The sequence below is a fragment of the Epinephelus lanceolatus genome, chromosome 18 (assembly GCF_041903045.1).
Source record: "Epinephelus lanceolatus isolate andai-2023 chromosome 18, ASM4190304v1, whole genome shotgun sequence".
NCBI lineage: Eukaryota > Metazoa > Chordata > Actinopteri > Perciformes > Serranidae > Epinephelus > Epinephelus lanceolatus.
In genome coordinates, this window is record NC_135751.1 from 32,339,328 (window position 1) to 32,362,598 (window position 23,271).

At 42.0% G+C, this 23,271-nt stretch overlaps 1 protein-coding gene across 1 annotated transcript in view; it reads right to left on the bottom strand.

Annotated features, from left to right (window-relative positions):
- Positions 1-20,366, bottom strand: part of grapa (GRB2 related adaptor protein a) — a 48,477-nt gene extending 28,111 nt beyond the window's left edge. The window contains exons 1-3 of the mRNA XM_033644750.2: positions 19,943-20,366; positions 12,356-12,453; positions 11,213-11,332 (exon numbers count right to left, since the gene is read on the bottom strand). Coding sequence (XP_033500641.1) covers positions 11,213-11,332; positions 12,356-12,453; positions 19,943-20,020 — 296 coding nt within the window. The 5' untranslated portion in view covers positions 20,021-20,366. The remainder of the gene's footprint in view (positions 1-11,212; positions 11,333-12,355; positions 12,454-19,942) is intronic.
- Positions 20,367-23,271: the final 2,905 nt, after the last annotated feature.

Here is a 23,271-nt window from a genome sequence, read left to right on the forward strand (position 1 = left end):
GGTTGGCGTGTTTGACTTCCCGTTATCTCGTGTATCACAGGCTGAGTGTGGTGTGTGTGAGTTTGTGAAAGTGTGTCAACCAAGCGTGTCAGTGACTCAGAGGTTCAGCTCCTCCTGCAGCATCAATATATATTAGCCATCACCCGTCTCCATAGATGGATGACGAGAGAGGGCAGAGGGAGGAAGTGTGTGTGTGATGGTGTGCAGACAGGGTGCCGAGATGGAGCGAATGAGGTGAAGAGTGATAAAAGATCTGCGGTGGAAGCAATTTAGTCCAAAGTGTGTTGACGGTTCAATAAGGAGCCTTTCAGACGGAGATGATATGGGCCTAAAAGAGGGAGAAAGACTCTCTTCTCAAGTCAGTTATTATAAAACAATCAACCATATACCTAAACAAACACTGACTTCATGCGAAAAAGCAGAAATAGCAAACTCCCATCTCTATAGCTTGCATCAATTCTAACTCTTTATACTTTTTAAACCATGAAGTCGTTTGTGTCAGCCTGAAAATTTGGATAAACTGATATGATGGGTTCAGACAAGAGCTGCTGACATTGGTTGAGATCAGTTTCAGAAGATGGAGTTCATATCAGCAACTGGCAATAAAAAAATCCTGTAATAAATATAGATTTGAGTTATATAATAGTTTTTCAGAGCCAGAGATGCTTCAAGGAGAGAAATAATCTGATCACTTTAGTTCAGTCTCAACAGACAGAGTGAAAGAGCCACAGCTTTTCTGACTAGCCAAACCAGCCTATAGCAATTTGGGTACGCTAGTTAGCAACATTCTGAAAAAACAGATTGTACACATTTTGAGGCTGCTGTATATGGTTAATTCTTAAAGGAATAGTTTGACATGTTGTGAATCATTATTTTTTGCTTTCTTGTGAAGAGTTATCTTAGGTTTTTCCCCCTGTTTCCAGTCATTGTGCTAAACTAATCTAAGCTAAGCTGCTGCTGGCCGTAGCATCATATTTATCGTACAGATATGAGAGTGGTATCAATTGGCTCATCAAACTCTTAGCAAAAAAAAACGCAAGTAAGCATACTTTCTAGAATAACAAAGGATTCATTTTAGACAAGACTACTTTTTGCTATCAGTGTTGCTAGCTCTTTTCCAGTTAAAGTAGCTAGCACTAGCTCCAAAAAGGGCTAAAATTCGCCGAAGACGCCATATGCTCATTCGCATATTGATGATATCATCGTGCATTAATGGAAGTATTAAAACTTCCCTGAATTTGATTTCACAGTGCCACAGGGATGATGGGTTTTTTTTGTAGGCCAACACGGACGTTAGCTAACCCTGGTCCCCTCAACAAAAAGCCTGTGGGATTTTTCAGTTGGATTTTGGATTATTGCAAAAAATACACGTTGTTTAGCAAGATAATCTTCACAAGTTAACACCACTTTTATGATTTTTGAAATGCAATTACAGTCATCAAACGTAAAAAGCTAACGTTTATCTATAAACGAACTACACTAAGGTTGCATCTTGACTTAATGTCGCTACCACAAGGCTGTAAAGATGTTTTTGGCATGATGATGTTCTGTAGTCTCATTTAGCCACTTAGCAACTGCTTAGTGGCCTAACAGCTTCAAGATTCTCAAGTAAGGTATTTACTGGTGTTATTTTATGTTGTGGAACAAAACATGTAAATCTCTTATGCTTGTCTTAACCACAGACCTTATTTCAGGTATCTAACCAAAACTGGCTTAAGTAGAATGAAGCGGGAGTGAAAAAAATCTGATTAATTTCTGCACCAATCTAAAAACAATCGCTCAGCAGATCATTTGAATGGCATAAGAGCTATGGTGCTTATACTATAACATACTATCTACTATAATGCAACACTCACTAAGAGGGTCTGAAAATCTAGCGAGAAAGTTGCCAAGATGGCAAAACTGTTTGCTATATGATGGGAGTCAAACATTTTCTCACAGCTACAGTTGTTTTTCCCAAAATGTTGAAATACTCCTTTAAGTTTGTAGCATGGTAAGCACTGTAGACCCAAACTAAAGTCTGTTAAATGGAGACCCTTTAGGGCTAAACAAAATCATGCATTCATGATTTTATGACATGCAATTGTTTTTCTTTTATACTTGGGTTTATGTACCACTCCATCACCAGAACCAGAGAGGAGAAGGACAGAGAGGAAAGGCAGTGAGAAATATGTACAAAATAAAGTGAGAAAAAAACAGATGGAGAAAAGAAAGGAGGAGACCCTCTGGGGGGATTATTTCCCAGAGGACTGGCTGGTCTTATTTCAGCTCCACTGTCAATATGAGAAAACAGAGAAATAAAAAAGTTAAATCATGCAACCCCCCCTCCACCCACCATAAGCGCTTCCTTCCCCTGTCTATTTTATCTGCAGTCGCGGCTTGCTCTTTCCCTCTGTCTCTGTTCATCTCTCTTATATTCTACTTCTCTCTATTTCCCTCTGTATTTATGTCTCTGTCTCTCTCAAGTCTGTCTCAATTGTGTGTAGGTCACTGAACTGTGGTATTCAATTGGTGCCACTGAGCAGTGGGACAAGCTGTAAAAGCCTAACTGGACAACTGAAAACAAAGAAAAGAAGAAGCACTTTTTTCTTTCGGTTACAAATGTCAAAGCAGTGATGAAAACAAAACAACATAACATAGAAATCATAGGTTTTCTTTGGTACTACAATTTTGGCAAAGTCATCTTCATTGGGGATATTTCCAAAACCTCTAGTACTCTGTGAGAGTTAGCAACTCAGTCTCCAAGATAAATGTTGGCATTGTATGTCACTGCAGACCATGGATACATTACATTTGTGTGTTATTATGAAGCAGATGCAAGACTTAATGTCACTTTGCATTTCAATAATGCTGTGGCTAACGTTTTAGGCTCGAAAACCACTTGGTTATGGTTAGAAAAAGATTATGTTTGGCTTAAGATGCCCAATGCTTTTGATGTCACAGTCCCGGCAGGAAATGCAGTGATAGCTCCACAAAAGATTAACACATTTCATGGCACTATCCTCACAGGAGATGCTGCAATGTCTCTGTCAAAAACAATCGCTTTTCCTGGCACCATCCCTGCAGGATACACTGCAATGTCTCAGTAACAAACAACTGTATTTTGTGGCACTATCCTGGCATTTAGGTAAAACAACAACTGCATTTTGTGGTACTAATCTGGCTGGAAATGCAGCCATGTCTCTATAAAAACAGTCACTTTTCGTGGCACTATCCTGACAGGAAACACTGTAGTGTCTGGATAATAACCAACTGCATTTTGTGGCACTATACCGGCAGGAAATACAGTGATGTCTCGGCAATAAACAACCACTTTTCGGGGCACCATCCCAGGTGAAAACACAGCAACGAGTCACAAAATAGCGCCCACATTTGGTGGCTAGAAACATAGCAATGACTAGGGATAGACCGATATGGATTTTTTAGGGCCGATGCCGATACCGATTTTTTTCCATCACCCTTAGCCGATGACCGATTATGGACTGCCGATTTTCTTGAGCCGATATTTGGGGGCCGATACTGCTTTTGCTCCCTCAATTTACATAAAAAAAAAATGACACAATGATAACAAATATTACAAGTCTCAAGTTTAAAATAAGAAACATTTATTGAACAGTAAAAAATACTAAAACAAGATGGAAAGTTGAGGTAGAACAGGTAGAATATTATTATTATTATTATACATTCAAATAAAAAAAAAAGTTCAGTGCTCTTAAATCTTCCAGTAAATGTCTTTAGAAAATAAACAAATATTTAAGCTGAAGCATAAATAAAACAACAACTACTGTACACAGTAGGATTCAACAGCTTTGTTCAACTTAACCACATACTTTCAAATGAAAAAAAGTGCCAGGGAAAAATAAATCCGCAAACCCACGCGCGTATCGGCCGATGCCGATACAAGTAAAAAACTCAAATATCGGCCCGATATATCGGCCAGCCGATGTATCGGTCTATCCTTAGCAATGACCTGCCAAAAAAACAACCAGTTTTCATTTTATTATTTTATTTCACCAAGGTGACACACCATCTACCATCCCCTTCACCTCCAGATGCAAAGACAGCTCATATGCTAATTCACTTAAGAAACATCAGTGTGATACGTATGAAACAAACAAATGTATCTGTGGTTTGCAGAAACACACAATACCAGCATTTTCCTCTGGTGACTGGACTGGATTAGAAGATACCACTCTCGTGTATTAGAGCGTCTATCTCTCCGTCGGAAATAAGTAATTAGTATTTGAGTATTTCCCAAAGTGTCAACTATTGCTCTCGTGGCTTGGATGTGCATGAAGCAAGAACTTAAAGGAGAATTTCACCTGAAGATGAACCTAATTGCTGCCAGCACCGTATATTTATTCCCAAATGACGTTGCATAACTTCGCTGACTCATTTCTTCCCTCAGTTCTTTTTCACTTTTTCTCCACATACATTTATTTGTCCAGCTATATACTATGTGTTTTGCTTTTATCAGAGGGTTATCAAGCCTCCCAAGAAGACGACATTCATGGGACACTGAGTCCGCAGTGTGTTACTTAAAGCTCAAAGAAGATTATGAATCTGTAAAATAAGCACAGCCTAAAGGGTCAGTTCCCTTTAAGGTTCCTCTTTGGAGTAATGACCCTGTAAAAAGTCTAATGATGAGTGATGGCAAGGAGGCTGAATGAACAGCCCGATTCAGCACTTTGCTGTATGAGCCATCAGGCACTGGAGGCATGAGTCAGTGATATCGGAGGCCATGTCAAAAATGGTGGCATCCACAGTGGAACGCCACAACAACAGACAAACGGCTCAGGCTGTTTTAGTGAGCAGTATTTACAGTATTCCACACTCAAAGGAGGATTTTTAAGGCCAAAAATACAGGCAACACTTAAATATACCTGCAGTGATGTCATCGTCATCACACTTTGTCATCACTCTGTGTCCCAGTGGTAGCAAGGGGCAGGAGTTAGTCATTTTTTTAACAATAATTATCTCAAGGAAAGACTCTCTGATTGACCTCCCTGAGGGACAAGAGTAAATGCACAGAACTCAAGCTATCTCTCACACACACATACACACTCACACATATACATTTGGTTTAGACAAACCATATCCAAATGTGAAAGCAAAGACAATGTCCTTTGTTCTATACATGACCGTCAACTGATAAGACAAAGGCCACAGGAAAACCAAATGTTCTGTGTGTATGTGTCTGCACGCGTGGGCGCACCACCATACTGTTCAAATAACAGTATGTCAAAAGCACATAGAGGGCTGAGCTGCGGTGAAACGACCTTGAGCTCTATCAGACGACGAGACACCCAGCAATCAAAAAGAAAGTGCTGACTGCTTTTACAGTTTGATTGAAAGAAAACACAAATAAAAAAGTACTGTTTCAGGGAGAAAAGCAAAATGACCACACAGCTGAAATAAACAAAGGTGCGCTCCAGCTTCAAATATCATGTTGTGGTTGTTATCAGAGTGTATCCACTTTCCCTCCATGTGCACCGTCTGCTTTTTGCTGCTGTTACTGATTTCCAAGAGTGTCCTTTGATGACTCACAGAGACAGTGCACAGCTTTTACAGTTGTTACATTCAGCTGTGAGTGTTACGTGTAGGTGGAAGGACTGATATTGATAGTGATTGTGACAGAGTGCGAAGGAGGAAGTGAGATTTTCCGTTTGAGAAAAAGTGAAAGTTATGTCCCTTGTCAGCGAGAGTCTGAAAAATACCCCACCAACAAAAACCAGGAATATATCATGCTGCCTTTTAACTGTGTCGATGTACCTGAGCTCCTTTACTCTAGACGTGTCTTTTTTCTTTTTCAGACTAGACCTATGTTACGGCATTTTGGAAGACTCAGACACAGGAAAGATAAAAACCCATCCTTTGGGTCAGTCTGTTTCTGGGTCAAAGAGAACTGTGAAAGCCCAGCTAAGCAAAATGGATTCCTCATCTCTGTCTATAAGAGTCTAGGTTGGCATCACTTTGCTCCACTTTCCAAAAATAAGCTACTAAATAACCCATTGGGACAGATTCGCTGGCACAGTCTGAAGCTAGTCCCCAGCCACATATTCTTTCATAACCACCTTTCAGAAAGTAATCTGAACAGAAACTCTACTTAAACAAGGCCCCCTCTATTCTGTCTGTGGGCAATACAGCTCTAATGCAGACCCCAGAAAGCTTTTATACAACCCAGACACCAGAGGAAAACATTGGCATTGTATATTTTTTGCAAATCACAAATGCATTACATTTGTACATTTCATATGTATCAGGAATCTAAAGTGGTGGAGTATAGAGGCTGACTTTGCCATTGTGAGGTGGAGGATATGGCTGCAGACCACTGTTAGAGAACAACAAAAATGGATGTGATTTCATGAGTCATTGCTGCTTCTCCAGCTGCTTTTTTTGCCACCAAATGTGAGTGTTTTCTAGCATTTTCCATTGGCTATAGTGCCACAAAAAGTCCCCAGTTTGAATCCAGGGTGGGGGGTTCGAACCCCAGGGTGGGGGAGCCCCTCTGTGCAGAGTTTGCATGTTCTCCTGTTGTCAGCATGGGTTTTCTCCACATTCTCTGGCTTCCTCTCACAGTCCAAAGACATGCAGATTAGATTAATCAGTGACTATAAAGCCCCATTTCCACCTAACACTTTCGGTATGGCACATTTGAAACCAAAAGTAACCCTTCAGACATGGTACCTAGACCCTAGATCCGCTTAGCGTTTCCACTGCAAACAGTACTCTTAAATGTGAGCAGGGTTGTTGTCACTCACTGCTCCGTCCAGCACTCACTGTATTTCCTCATCAGCAGTGACACAGATGGAAGTCTGCACCTCGTTTATCGTCCACAGAACGAGGCTGCACGCCAACATTTTCACAAGAAACTAAAACAGGCTGCAGTGAGAGTCTCTCTCCATGGCATATTTAAAAATAGCAGGTTTGTGCATTTTGTCCTTCTCAGGCAAGCTCAGGGGTTTAGTGTTGCTGTAGCCCACAGGAACAACGCTCCACCATGCTTTTTTTCCTCTGAGTGAGGATTATGCCATCCGAGTCAAAATTGATATCGACAAAACATCTGTTTACAAACTCTCACACAACTTGTGCAGTACCATTAGCCCCGTTTTCACCAAACACTTTCGGTATGGTACCTTTGGAACCAACAGTAACCCTTCAGACATGGTACCTAGACCCTAGCGTTTCCACTGCAAACAGTACCCTTAAATGTGGGCGGGGTTGTTGTCACTCACTGCTCCATCCAGCAAAATTAATATATAAACGCTTGATGATCCACTAATTAGTTAAAGTGTGTGTCAAATAAAAGCTAAAGTAATGGTCAAAGTTGTCACAGTGAAATTTAAGGTGTGTCGATGGATTCATGTTGTCAACTCATGCATTGAGTAAATTACAAGTAAACATTCCGCCTTAAAAGTTGTCGGCAGTCAGCCCAGTGAATTAGGTCATTTAGGCCTCTCCAGCCGGCACTTGGCCACCAAAACCAAGTTTTTTTAAGCCCAAATGTGATATTTTTGTCACCATAACTAAGTGGTTTTTGTGCTTAAACCTAGACACATGTTAACCACAGCGTTGTTGAAACTTTCAACGCATGTACTACATGATAACCTACAAATGTAACTTGTCCGTGTTTTGCAGAAACATACAAGGATTGGGTTGGTAAGCATCCATTCTACATTTGTGGATATGTTATAGGCTAATTCCAGTATGTTCTTTTTAACTCAATATATTTAAGCCTACAAATATACATAACTTATTGAAAGGTCGATTAAATTCAATTGTTGTCCAGTGAAAGCAATCTATCTTTAAACTTGCTGATTAAAGTCAAGAATCAAGCCTTCCTTTATGGCCTGAAAAAAGTATCCTACTCCTTTGGCTGAATAAGCTTTTTAAACCTCTTAATTACCTGATTACCTAAAAATTTCATCCTCACCTTGACCTCAGTGTTTCTAAACACCGTGGCTATAGCCCAGTCCCCAGCGTGCATTTTTCATAATTGGATTGGATTAGAATGATAAACAAGGCCGCAATGTTCAATAACGCAATAACAGCTTTCTGATGGTTCATTACATTGTTTGATTTTATTTATTTATTTTGCTGGGAATGAAGCCTGAGAGCATATTAAATCCCAAAGGTGGCAACAGGGGTGACTGTTTATGATGAAATCGATTTGTTGTAATAGCATTACTTGTCATCATAACATGATGTCACAGTGACACCCAATCCTGACATCCTCACACATAGACCTTTAACACCATAAAATACTTCCATGATGGACTAAGACAACGTATCCTCATACAACGGTTCATCTTATGATATCTAATGAATTAGTGCCCCTGTCGGTTAGGCTAGGTTTAGGAAAAGAGTCGGCCTTCATAACTACATGAGTTATATACGAATTCTGATGCATTACTTTCTGTAGGTATGTGTAAGAACAGTGCATGACAACAGCCTGACTAAAGTGATGTCTGTGAGAATGAACCACGGTGCCTCTCCTTGACCTTAATGTGACATTCATTCATTCATTTCCGGCACCGCTTATCCTGTTTGGTGTTGCAGGGGGGCTGGAGTCTATCCCAGCTGACATTGGGTGAGAGGCAGGGTACACCCTGGACAGGTCACCAGACTATCACAGGGCTGACACATAGAGACAGACAACCATTCACGCTCACATTCACACCTACAGGCAATTTAGAGTCACCAATAATCTACATGTCTTTGGACTGTGGGAGGAAGCTGGAGTACCTGGAGAAAACCTACGGTGACACGGGGAGAACATGCACCCTCTTGCTGTGAGGCAACAATGCGCACCACTGCATCACTGTGCCACCTTTAAGGTTTTGGTGAAACTGACCCTGAGATTTCAATGAAAACATCACAAATCTGTATTTCAACCCTACATTACATTCACAGTGTTGCATAATTTCTAACTTCACCAGCAGTTTTCCAGTGAATTATGGAACAAAGTCCCTTTTTGGCTTCACTTGTTGTGGCGTGTGAAAGTGTATCCGATTTTCAAGGGCTGACGTCAAAGCCGGACCGAGCTGAGCCGAGTTGAGCCGGGGCTGAAGTTTCCACAGTTACTGCTGTCAGGACGTCTCCTCTGACAGGGGAGCTGTCAGCACACGAGGACCGCACACACACTCACACTCACACAAACACCTGACCCAATTTTCAAGCTGCTACACCATCCAGCAACAACAGCCAGAGAGGCATCAGCAAACAGCCAAAAAATAAAACAAGCAGCTTTAAAATCCTCTCTGTCCCCTCCTGGCAAACCTGTTTTACACGCAGCACCTCCCTTCTCTGCCTTCGCTTTAATTTTCCCTTTCGATTTTCTTAATGCAGGAAGCTTCCTTTCCTGTCCTAAATCCACTGGGTGAGAGATATCATGCCCAGACTTTGTTACAACCAACCACAAAACAACCCACAAATCCAACTCTTAACCCCCGACTTAAGCCAGTTACAGCACCAGCACCCCATAGAGGAGCCAACCCTCAGTTCCAGGTCTGGCCTTTAGTGCCAAAACTCAATCTCCAGACACCCCCCCTTCGCCCCCTCCACACACACCCTCCACCTCCAATATCCACACAACCCCCGGGAAACAACACCAAGCCTCAGCTGCATCCCTGACCGGCGTCAGCCCCCTGACAAGACAACCGATCGGCCCCATCAGCAGCTCCAGATGCCGTGGTGTGCCAGACAGGATTAGCTCACATCAGGCCAGAGGGGTTGCGGATCCTCTTACCCTCCTCCCCATACCTTATCCTCCAGCCCTCCTCCTCTGCCTGCTCCTCTGATCCCCTGCCACCAACATAAAGTCTACAAGCACACACTCGAAATGTTATTAACGATCCAACAAGGGACAACAATGCTGCATGCGCAGGGATGTGAGCATACAATATATATTTGCATAGGTCTGCTAATTGAATTAGACTGCATTAGAAGAGACTGAATGCAACTTTAATGATCCCGATGGAGGAACAAGGACACTGCAGTAATAAGAGGATGCATTGAGAATAGGAAGAGCATGTCATAAAAACCTAAGAGTTTTAGCTCTCAGGCTTATTAAGGATACAGTGCAACCCAGTCACCAGAAAAATGTTGGCATTGTATGTTTCTGCAAACTACAAATAAGTTGCATTTAAACAGTATGTAGTGGATTTTCCTAACTATAACCACTTGGTTATAGTTAGGAAAAGATCATGTTTTGGCTTAAATTACCTTGTTTGGGGGGCACAGTCCTGGCAGGAAGTGCAGCAATGTCTCCGTAAAAAGCAACCATTTTTCGTGCCAGTATCCCAACAGGAAAAGCAGTGATGTTTTGGTAATAAACAATTGCTTTTTGTGCCTAAAATTCCTTTCAAACACAGAAATGACTACCTTAAAAACACCCATGTTTGGGGGCTAAAAAGCTGCAAGATACAGAGCCATGGGTCGCTAAAAAACACCCACATCTGGGGGCTGAAATGCGGCGGGATAAAGAGCCTCAGGGTCACTAAAAACACCCACATTTTCGGGCTGAAATGCAGCAGGATAAAGAGCCATGGGTCGCTAAAAAACACCCACATTTTCGGGCTGAAATGCAGCAGGATATAGAGCCAAGGGTCGCTAAAAAACACCCACATCTGGGGGCTGAAATGCAGCGGGATAAAGAGCCTCAGGGTCACTAAAAACACCCACATCTGGGGGCTGAAATGCAGCGAGATAAAGAGCAATGGGTCGCTAAAAAAACCCACATTTGGGGGCTGAAATGCAGGAGCATAAAGCGCCATGGGTCGCTTAAGAATATCCAAGTCTAGGGGCTAAAAAGCTGCAGAAAAGACAGCGATGGGTCTCTAAAAATTACACATACTTGGTGCCTTAAAAACCGGTGGAAGCAAAGCAATTACCTGCTCAATCACGTGCCTATGTGACACGTCATAATGTTGATATGATACCTGATACCTATGAAACATGCAAATGTAACATGACAGTGACAATTCTCAGTCATCCAGGTCATGGTAATGCTACATCATAGGCAGCTGGGTTTCTTGCTTGAAGATGTTTTGTCTTCAAGAAACGCAAGCAAGTCCAGTTACCTACAATATAGCACTTATGATGCAAATGTAACATGTTCGTGGTTGTAGAAACGTACACCGCCATTATTTCCTTTGACAACTGGGCTGAAATGTGCACACTATAAACTCTTGAAAGATCCTTTATCTCCTACCTGACGGACATGGAGAACTCTCCAGGTGCGCTCTCACTCTCTCTGACCAGAAACGCCCCACACTCCCTGTGTCTGAGTCGACTTTCTGCCACACCGCGAGATATACGACCGGCAAACCAGCTGTAAGCAAGAAAGAAACAAGTCATTGATTTTACTGTTTTATATATGTGAGTGTGAACTGTGTTTTTCTGGGATCCGTGCAGCTGCAACACATTTCTGCACACATTCAAACATTTGTTTGGATATCATAACTTTTGATGTTTGTATTTCCAGTGGAAATAATGAGACTTTAAAAGCAAAGCAGCTCTCAACAGCAGAGATCAACACTGACAGGGAAATAAAAGAGAGGTTGAAGGGAGGAAAAGTTAAATTAGCACATTTCTGAAGTTATTTTTAAGCACGCTGCTAAATATGCACGCCAAACAAATCCCAAAATGCCGGATTTCAGTTGTCAGCTGTGAAGCGCAAGTAATGGTACCATTTTTCATTTCTTTTCTTTTTTTTTTTCGCTCATTAGTCTTGCTTAGTAGAGCAGTTTGTTTGGATGCAAGGTTTGCATAAATGACATTCTGCTTTCATGAGCCCGTGCTCCGCAGTCAGATTGATGGCTCAAATGAGGGGAGAGCACATCCAATATGGATGCCACATTACAGGACTCTCTTGGTTGGGGTCGTGGGGTCAGGATTCTGGCTGTGTGAAGAAATGCGGGAGAGGGAAAAAGACATAGCCTTAACGCTGTGCACAAACTTCACTCAGCAGCTCCAACTGGACCGTGCATCAGTGTTCATTAACGAGCCCCGTTGCCAGTTTAGTGTTTGTCACAGCAAAAAAAAATGGAGCCCAGCTGGTGTATGACCATCTGATGGAGATACAGGGTGTACCAGCAGCTTCACTGTAAACACACACACAGTTGTATCATGTGTGATTACGTAAGACAGCGAGTGAGTGTGTCCCTTTGGGTAGGCTGCCTTATGCCGGAGTGCAGATGTCCAAAGCAGAGCAGAAAAGGCCCCGAGCGGCACACACTCACTGATGAGCTGTTTAGATGGACCAGTGCTGGATGTGTGAAATGTATTCATGTGCTTTACAGATGCGTTGCAGACGTGTGTGTGTGTGTGTGTGTGTGTGTGTGTGTGTACTTACGCGTGTGGCCGCAGGTTGATGTAGTTTTTGGGCACAAAGCCTTTTCTGTTGTGGAGCTCAGCTGTGTACCAGTTAGGATCATCCTCCATGTTGGTGATCTAAAAGCAAACACACACACACACACACACACACACACAGATGAAATATTGCCCATAATGATGTTGACGCAGCCTATTACTACCGGGTGAAAGGCCAACATCATTCCTCTCTCGCTCTCTGTATATCAATCTCCTCGCCAGGCCTCTCTTCTTCTATTATCCGGTACAGTGGCTTTTATCCATCGCCATGTGAAGCGAGGCCGTCAACTCACACAAATTCCGAAAGCACACGAGATTATTGGCCGGTTCAAAATGCCACATAAAGCCCTTCATGACTACACACACACGAGGGGCCAGCAAACAGATCTGAACTGCATTAACCCGTGTCGCTGCGTGTAACAGAGCAGAAGTGTCACGCTTTATGTTCAATAGAACCAGAGCTGCTGATGTTAAATGACTTTTTCTGATGGACATTTTTTAGACAGAAACAGTGAGTGCAGCGGAGGACAGTTTCTAATTGTGAGAGACATACTGTCACCTGATACGGTCCGGTTTAACTGCTTTAATGTTTACCTCTTTCATCCTGTCTCGTTTCATTGCTCTCGCTGCAGTTTTTTCTGTTCTGTTGTCGTTTTTTATTCAGTATTCTAATCCAGCGCTGACACCCCTTGTCATTTTGATATTTTAAGCTGTTGTTTTGTTTGCTCCGCTTGGTTTGCAGTGATTTATAAACCCCTTATTTTCTTTATCTCCCCTACAGAGCTGAGGTTCGTCGTTTTCATCAGTCAAATAAACTAAAAACAAACTGATAGGAAGCAGAGCGTGACATACAGTTAAAAACATGTACCAGTGAAATGGATCCTGCTCTTAATGATGGTAAAAGTCCTTTGGCAATGGTGCCCATCTGCCAAAAAAAAAAAAAGTTGTCCTGTCCCCTCTCTGCCTTTAGGAACTTCATTTCATGCACCACCTACTTTAATGGTGACACTGTGAAATTGTGGGAACATTTGAAAATGTGTTGCAGGCTACGGGGTGATTTACTGCTCATACAGTAGCATCAATCATGGTTCAATCACAGACCTGAATGATTGCCCTTTCAGTCGGTGGGTAGTTTCAATGTCAGCCAGACAACATTTCATTTGAATGAGAAAAAAAACCTCTTAAACAACTCCTTGCTATGTTTAAGGAAAGTTAATACAACATGTTGGACTTTTTTAAGACTACCATAGTCACATCACTCAATTTAGGGCTCAGTTAAAGGAAAATTCTCTGCAAAAATGATCATTTGTAGGTTAATCACTCACCCGGAGTTACAATGAATTTGTGAAGAAAAGTTCTTGCATGCCTCCGGTGAAGAATGAATTCACAAACAGAAAATTCTTGATTTGAAGTCAAGGTGACCATATCTGTTTACAAACTCTCACACAACTCGTGCAGTATCATAAGCCCCGTTTCCACCAAACACTTTAGGTATGGTACTTTTGGAACTAAAAGTAACCCTTCAGACATGGTACCTAGACCCTAGCATTTCCACCGCCAACAGTACCCTTAAATGTGGGTGGGGTTGTTGTCACTCACTGCTCTGTCCAGCACTCGCTGTATTTCCTTGTTACCAGTGACACATATGGAAGTCTGCACCTCGTTTATCGTCTACAGAGCGAGGTTGCACGCCGACATTTTCTGAACAAAATGAAACAGGCTGCAGTGAGAGTCTCTCTCCATGAGATATTTAAAAATAACGGGTTTGTGCATTTAGTCCTTCTCAGGCAAGCTCAGGGGTTTAGTGTTGCTGTAGCCCACAGGAACTACACTCCACTACACTTTTTTTTCTCTGAGTGAGGATTAGAATATCTGCCGTTCACATAACCCGTCCAAAATCAATATACTGTACATAAATGCTGAAGATCCACTCATTACTAAAAGTGCGTGTCATATAAAAACTAAAGTAATACTCAAAGTTGTCACAGTGACATTAAAGGTGTGTTGATGGATTCACATCGTCAACTCATGCACTGAGTAACATTACAAGTTCACTTTCCAACTTAAAAGTCACCGGCAGTTGGCCCAGTGAATTAAGTTTTTTTTTTCAGACTCCAGCTGCTGTGAGAGGCAACAAAACATCCTTTTATCTTATAGTTATAGACAACAAATACAACTCTCCATGGTAACAGTGTTTACATGAGCAGTGTTGGGTAAGGGTTACTTTAAAAGTAATCAAAGTACGTTACTGCGTTACTTTTTAAAAAAGTAACCAGTTACTTTACTGCGTTACTCCCTGAGTAAAGTAACTCAATTACTTTAAAAGTACTTCCAACGTTACTCCCTGAGTAAAGTAACTCAATTACTTTAAAAGTACTTCCAACGTTACTCCCTGAGAAAAGTAACTCAAGCACTTTTAAAGTACTTTTGAGTATTCTACATTTCCTATTGGGCAATGGACCACAGGGCGCTAAGCCTACATTTTTTGTCTCCAAAATTAAAGTTATGGACCACTTGCCCTTCACTGAGATCCAGTTCTCCCATCACAGCCGTCACTTTGACCAGTAGAAACACACAACGATCTGCTGCCGTAGACAACTGTATGACAACAACACCCCGGCGTTTTTAATATTTCCTCTGGGGATGTTACCACACAGAGTAAAAGGGGGAAATGATGGTGTGAAACAGCAGAGGCACTTTGTCAACCCGCTGAGTTAATGTTACTGTCATTAGCATCAAGCTAGCAAACAATGGTACATCCTCACGGTCGGACATAAAGTAATAACATTAACAAATAGCGGCGGAACTTTTACTCACCACAACTGCAGAGGCTCCCAGCTTCATTTGAAACAGACTACATTATAGACGGTCCGTTATTTATTAATCCCTCTGTGTGTTTATATATTTACTTTTTGTAAAGTTAACATATCGCACCGTCATTTCAAACTCAACACTTGTTTCAAATTAAAAGCCCCTTATAACCTCGGCTGAGAGAATCCCTCCATTTTCTAAATAGGCTTTTATTTTGAAACATTTGTCACAACTTCCTGTGGAAGATACAGTAGCTTGACAGTTTACTTATGGTGCTTCAAATGTAGCTCCTGCCATCTGCTGACGTTTTTAGGCGACTACAACAACATGTCAGCTGGCACATGAACAGACTCAGTGACTCAAATAATAGTAAAAGTGATAAAAATAGGACAAGAATAACCCGATGACATCACACACGCCGTGAAAGACGACCAGGGATAATTGGTGAGTACCAGCGTGTAGCGTGTACCAGGTATAATGCAAGTCCTGAGTCTGAAATATGTCTGTCAGCGAGTCCTACTCCACCTATTTAGACTCCACCATAGACAAAGGCAGCATTTCTCCGACCACGTAGGGAGCCACAAGCTCCGTGACTTCTTTCAGACTGATAGGTTTAACGTTATCTCCGTTATTAGAACCAAACAACAGCCATTGCTGTTTCGGAGCTGAAGGACAAGCGTTCTAAAAGTAACGGAAGTAACTGATGTCTTGTTTGAAAATATACTTAAGTATTTGATTACTCAAACAGCAAACTAACGCGTTAGGTTACTCGTGACTGCAAAAAGTAATCAAAGTACTCTCACGCGTCACTTTGTAACGCGTTATACCCAACTCTGTACATGAGCCTCAAAACCAGCCACAACTCAGCCCTGAGCAGAGTGACCGTCCTCTACTGACCAATCAACAGTCTGCAGTGTTCACAGCTCCACCTTTTAGTACCAGATCTGTGTACTAGGTACCCCAACAGAAGGTTCCGTTGGTACCATCCACAACCTTTCACTGTGGAAACGCAAGAGAAGCGTACTGTACTGTACTGCTCAGTGGAAACGGGGCTATTTATCCAGTTGTATGATCAGTACTTCCCAAACACATGCATTGTTTGCTACAACAGTACTATAAAAACTGCAGTGAGGGTGAAACTTTTATGGTCTTTTCAAATCAGAGTCCATTGACAAAAACTGTCATTTTACCTCGCTGTACACAGGAGCTGCTGGTACCACTGCCTCGATTAGTTAGTCAGTAGGTTTGTGTCACTGTTTGACTTTGGTGTTTTGAAGGGTTAGTTCAGACTCATTAAAGTCACGCAAGAACACAAACTATCTGCATCGAAGCAGTGGTAGTCCAGCAGTTTCCTGGTTCACTGAGGTAAAATTACTGTTTTTGTTAATGGACTCTGACTTCAGAAAGAGCATGAATAATTTTTACTTTCGGTTCAGTTCCCTCTTGGAAAGGGCTGTCTGTCTGGGATGTACTGAGCATATGACTGGGTAAATGAGACTTGGATACAGCACAAGTTGTGTGAGAGTTTGTCAACAAATGTTTTGACATAGCTTTGCTGTTGTTGTGACTTCACTTCATCAAGGATTTTCTCAGATTTTGGATTCTTTGTTTGCCCGAGGCATGCAAGAAAAACAGTTTTCTTCATGAATGCAACGTAAGAAGGTGAGTAATCGATATACAAAAGCCATTTGGAGCATGAAGTATTCCTTAAATCCATCACTGTCTGTCTGTGAGCCACAGACGTTAACATTTCTAACCAGAATTTGAATTGAAAGCTACCGTCTTCCCTTCATCCACTTTCCCAACCTCTGTCATGTCACACCCTCTGTGTCCTTTTTGATTTTGCTGCTTAATTACACTTTGCCAGGGGTGCGTTCATAAGCTCTTGACTTTGCAATATAATCAGGTTCTCTTCTTCTTTATTTTCTGCAGACACTGCATCATGACATTGCATCATTGCTATACCATGAACTTTTGCACATCCCCTGATTAATGTTTTTGCATATCCTGCATAGAACTGTGCACCTTTCTCATTCTAAAAGAGCTTTATCGCACATATTTTTTATAGTATGACTACCCCACTAAATCTTTCGTACAAGTCCTACATCATGTAAAAAATCCCAAACTATCCTTGCTATGTTTATTTGCTTCTTGGGAAAAGCACACAGTCTAAGTTTGTCTGAGCTCAGTCAAATCCATTAACAATTTATTTCCTCCGTCTTCATGTGTATTTAGGAAATGTATAAATAGGATGTTTATCCATGACCACCCCCACTGATTCAGCTGTGACTGTCTCAGCTCCTTCCAGACCATACCAATGGGTTTATCAGTTATATAATGAACCCTTAAAATAACAATCATACTATTAGCCCAAAATGTATAAAGGAAAAATCCAACACTTCTGCCATGTATCTGCGCTATAGATTTGAACTCTTAATGAGGCTGAGAGAGTTCAGATGATCCCCTGCACCTGGGTCAGGCACTCGGAAAGTCAGTCACTTCTGAATTTGGGTCTTTTTTGTCGCACCAGGAAGTGAACAAAAAAGAAAGTAGCTCTTTTCTTGAGGCCACCACCTGGATACTCCCTGTAGTTTTAGCTGCTACCAGTAGCAGAGGAGTCTGTCGCACAGTCCAAATCCAATTTAAACCCCAAATTGTCACATTCATGTGTTGGGGTTTGGAGAACAAAAGAATTGTGTGTTTTGGTGCTCTACTTTTGTGTCCCTTGAGTTGGACTTGGCCGCGATGTCTTCCAGCTTTAAACAGAATGTCATAGCAGCGATGTGAAGCTATTTTTATCATTTCATCGTGAGTCTACACTCCAGTCAGCCTGATTGATCCATTTCCACATGAACGACATGAAGAAAACACTGATAAAATGATACACAAAAACAACAGTAAATATCTGACTGTCAATTTAAGATAGGTTTAAAAGATGGGCATTTAACACAATGCTACACAAGTTGTTGTGATATTGTAAAGCTTCGGCCATCTGGTGCCGCAAGCAGGAATGAACAAACGTGAAGAATTATTTATAAAGTACTGTTTGACCTGAGTCTGAACCAGAGCTGTTTGGCTGAGACAAGACAGCAGTTTATTCCAGCAGGAAAAAAAAGAAAACGTGCTGCATAAACTAGCTCAACAGTGTTTTAAGTGTTGGTCTCATTTTAGTCACAGCAATTGTGCCACTGTGGCCATAAAGTATAAGTCCACTTTGATGCTCTTGACCTTGCCGTCAACATAGTATTATGTCGCACTTCCCAGACTCTCCAAACTTCCACACTCTACCAAGTGATATCTGCTCTGCACGCAAATACTGCAAGAAATCACATTTATTTACTGTAAGCAGCAAAACGAAATGCCAGCTCATTCTGGCTGCAGTATGACACTCCAAAACAATGACTTTGCAGACAGCAGGAATGAGAAGCTGCTAATATTGGAACAGAGTGTGTCTGGGATGAATAATATACCAGCGTACTGCATACAATTAAAGGTAAATTCCACCCTCGGGCGTTATTATCCCCTTGTCATGGGTTATTTTATGATGACGTCTTTCCCTTCCAGCTGCTTCATCTATTCCTACCTCCAGTCATTTCTAACATTTTCCAGAATGCCTTTAACAAACCAGTAATACGTGCAAGTGGCTGTAATGAGAGCAGGAACATAAGGGTTTTCCCAGTCATGAAAAAGTTAGAGCTGCCCACCCTGAAACTGGTCCTGCAGCAGCACTGCACTCTGGTCAACTGAGGCTAAACCCTGTGGAGAAATTGATCTCGCTGTGTCTTCTGCCGTGACTTTGTCTGTGTGCTGTTTGACCAGGGAACAGCTGGTGCCATGGAGTAAGTCTTCAGAGAAGCTCTCGCTCTTTAATTCTGAGGTTTACTGCTGATGTCTTAGAGGGACAATTTTCTACTACAGTAACTTCCAGCTGTGCGGAAAGTATCCGAGCTCTGCATTCTGCCTATTATCCATCAGGAAAACACAGCCGTAGCTTTAAGACAATGTTTGTTTTGCATTCCATAGCAAAAAATATAATTTAAAGGGATAGTTTGTCATTTATGAAAATGCACTTTTTTGTCTGTTTGCTAAAAGCTGCAGTCAGTAGCCAGTTAGCTTAGCTTTGCATAAAAACGCCAGACCAGAAACTCCAGGAAGTTATTGGCCCCGACCATGAAACAGTTGTGCACATAATGAACCATACAAAGCCATCCATTTTTAACAATTAAATTAAAATAAACAATTGAAATATAATAGCACAATTAGTGAGCTTTAAATGTGCAGGTACGTGGGTTTTGAAGCCAGTTTTTCTTTATGCTAAGCTAAGTTAGCTGGCTGCATATTCAGCGTACAGACATGATATTGGCATTAATCTTAGAGAGTACGTGCATTTCCCAAAATGTCAAACTATTTTTAAACACTGGAACTTTAAATCACATATTCCTGTGCAATTTTTTTAGCTGCAGTTCCTTTCTCAAAAATCAAATCTGCTTCTAACATTCAGTACAAGAGCAGTTCGTCTATTGGCTGGTTTGTCATATAGCTCTTTTCTTTAGTTGGCAACGGTAGCACCTGGATACAGAGGGTGACGCTAAAGTTATAATTGTTGTAATTATCACAGTGGAGGCGGAGAAAGAGAAAGAGAGAGGTGGTTCATCTGTTGGACCACTGCGCTGATCTGATCTGTGTGAAACATGTGCTGTATGTTTGTAGATAGATAGATAGATAGATAGATAAAAAGTGACAAAATTATTTCCCTTACCTTGAGCAAGTCTCCCTTGTTGAAACTGAGTTCATCCCCCTCTGTGGCACGAAACGTATAAAGTGCCACTGCTTCCATGCCAAAACCTCCCAACACACACACACTCACTCACACACACACACACACTCACACACGCACTCTCTTTCTCTCTGGGACCTCCACTAATGCCCCTGGCACAGGGCGACGGGGGGAGAACGAGAAATAAAAACAAATAATTAAAAAAAAAAAAAAAGATAAAGGAAGAGGATTCAATGAAACAACAGACAAGACGAGGTGAGAGAAAAGAAGAGGCGCAAGAGAGGAGAGGTCTCGTCTGTCCGCTGAGCCACAGAGCACGCGAGAGAGTCAGAGCAGAGGATGAGAGAGAGTGAGCTCGGCGAGGGGAAAAACACGACTAGCTGCTGCTCGGCAACACACTACCATGAGTAACGTTCAGAGGGAGAGAGAGAGAGAGAGACACACACACACACACACACACACACACTCACAGCAAGTAGGGGCAAGGGAGTGGGAGGCACTTCCTGTGTATATATTTGTCTCAAACAGTTGGTGTGGCTTCTGTGGATTCTATGTGTGTGTGTGTGTTTCTTCAATCAGTTGCCTGTATCTGTGTGTGGTTTGTCGTTGCACTTCTGTCACCATGTGACCCAGCTTTAGATTCTCACCTTGGAGGTGAAAAGTCAGCACGTGCTTGCTCTTTTAACACCTTTAAAGATGGAAACTTACATTAAGGTCAGGTGTAGGTGAGAAGTGAAGGAATAATACATCCAAAAAGGGAAACATCTGAATTATTAACTTGCTTTTATGAAACACAAGAGAAATTCATCGGCTATATTATTCACTTTCAGTGTGTAGTTCCTGGGCCAGCAGCCATAACAAGAACTTTATTTCCCCTTTGTTAAACTGTAGTCTCCTCTTTTAATCCCCCATGCGTACATACTGCTGAACACATTCTCACAGAAATACATGAAATGGACATGATCTCTTTGTGGTGGTGGGCACGAAATCTGTTAACATTATGTGCTGGGAACACAAAAACAATGCCAATGAAATGTTTATTATGCACAGTCACAGTTTAGTTGTGACATGACCAGAGTTTGGGGATAGAAAAACTGGCTTAGAGAAAAACTTGGTTAAGTTCAGGCTCAGATTGTGGTTTTGGTTTGAATAACTTCATACGAGACAGAAATGACATTACTTTTTTTTGTACTTTGTGTCGTTATGTAATGTACATTGGCTTTTGGTTTCACATGGGACCAACTCAGTCTCGCTCCCCTCCTTTAAATACTGATGCTTGATCAGTGGCCCTCGGTTTGAGATACCAATGCACAGAGGCATCCTTTAGTCGCAGTATGAGACGGGCCATGCGGTGGAGTTTTTTGACGCTCTGGGAAACTACCACAGTACAAAGAGTGAGAAAGTGATGTTATGACCAAACATACTTATTTTAGAATGTTTTTGTGGATTTAACATATGAAAATAAACCTGTACATTTCCTTTGAAGACAAAAGTTAATTTCGAAAAGGCGCCACAGTGGTGCAGTGGTTAGCATTGTCACCTCACAGCAAGAGGGTTCCTGGTTTGAACCCAGGGTGGGGGAACCTCTCTGTGTGGAGTAGGCTTGGGCGATTGGATGAATATATCGCCAGTCGCCCTTCGGCTGAGTCCATCACGGTTGGTTTCATTTTTGGCGATTTTTTTGGGCGATTTTTGTCATTTTATTTTGCTAAATTAATGGTCTGTCTCCACAGAATTAAACTCGGTACATATAGTCCATAATAACTATGTAGAGCACAATTTTAAGTGTGTGCCTATTGGAACTGGCAGCTTCACACGGATTTCCGACAAGTCTTTCACAAAACACCTCAGTGATGGCGGAGCTGAAAGTTACGGCCGGGGTCCACCGGCAACGGGAGCGGCGCGACAACTCTCTACTTTAGGATGCTCTTCTATTTTTGTCGCGCTACGCTCCCCTATGCGACCCTCCAGCAGATAAAAACTACATGAAATAGTGTGCTAAACGAGCACAATGTGTTTTTAAATGAATAAACAATTATCAGAGGTGATATGTGATGATTTTCATTTTCATTCATTTACCCATGTTTATCCGTGACATTGTGTAAATGTCCGTGGCGGACATTTGAAAGCGAGTAGATGACAAACAGTACAGTAAACTTGTAGATAACTCAAATATATGTAATAACTTGGGTGGAAAATGCTTTAACTATCATGGCTCAGCAAACGGTAAACAAGACGCTTGACGTGACGCTTACGTTTGCAGCTGGTGGAACCCGGCCGTAACGTGAATTCATATGCGCATATGGTTAACAATGTTACCAGCCGTGCTAAACACCCTCTCTGATGGCGTGCTTGTTGTCGGTATGCACAGATATTTCCGTGCCATGTTGGACATGAGTGGGCTCGCAAAGCACTCTGCATTTTTTTGCTGCATTCATGTGGTGTCGGGAGATCCGAGTTGCCAAGTTGTTTTTATGACATGAGGTGGCGTTAATGTGAATTATCCCATTCTGAAAGTCATTTTTCGATTCTTTCTGACATCACATGAATGCAACATCCCCCCTCTTTTTTTTTTTTCTCCGCCACACACACAACTGCCGAATATATCGGCAACCACCGGTTGATGGGCTGACAGTGGCCGGTCGGAAATTTTTAACATTATCGCCCAACCCTAGTGTGGAGTTTGTGTCAGCGTGGGTTTTCTCCAGGTGCTCCAGCTTCCTCCCACAGTCCAAAGACATGCAGGTTAATTGGTGACTCTAAATTGGCCGTAGGTGTGAATGTGAATGTGAATGGTTGTCTGTCTCTATGTGTCAGCCCTGTGATAGTCTGGCAACCTGTCCAGGGTGTACCCTGCCTCTCACCCAGTGTCAGCTGGGATAGGCTCCAGCCCCCCCCCAGTGACCCCCAACAGGATAAGTGGTTACGGAAAATGAATGAATGAACGATGCATGTAATGAACATATATTAGCACACCGTCCTTTCATGTTCAAAACGGACACAGGGCACCTAAAGTGTCATAGTTTGATGTTTAATAATATTGAATCAGAATGTGTGGACAGGACACAAACAGTGGTCTCCTGGTTGGAAGTCCATGTATGTTTGACCCATCCACTGTTCCTTCCTGACCCATCCACTGAACCTCCTACCCGCCATATGCAGAGTGTCTCGCTTTTTATACTCATCTTGTATGTCCACCATGACAGTAGTTGCATTCAAGATCTGCAAGGCATCCAGGGTTAGAAGTGGAGCACTGAAAGAGAAGACATGTCCACCAATCAGAGACTTCCATTCGCACATGCCCACATGGC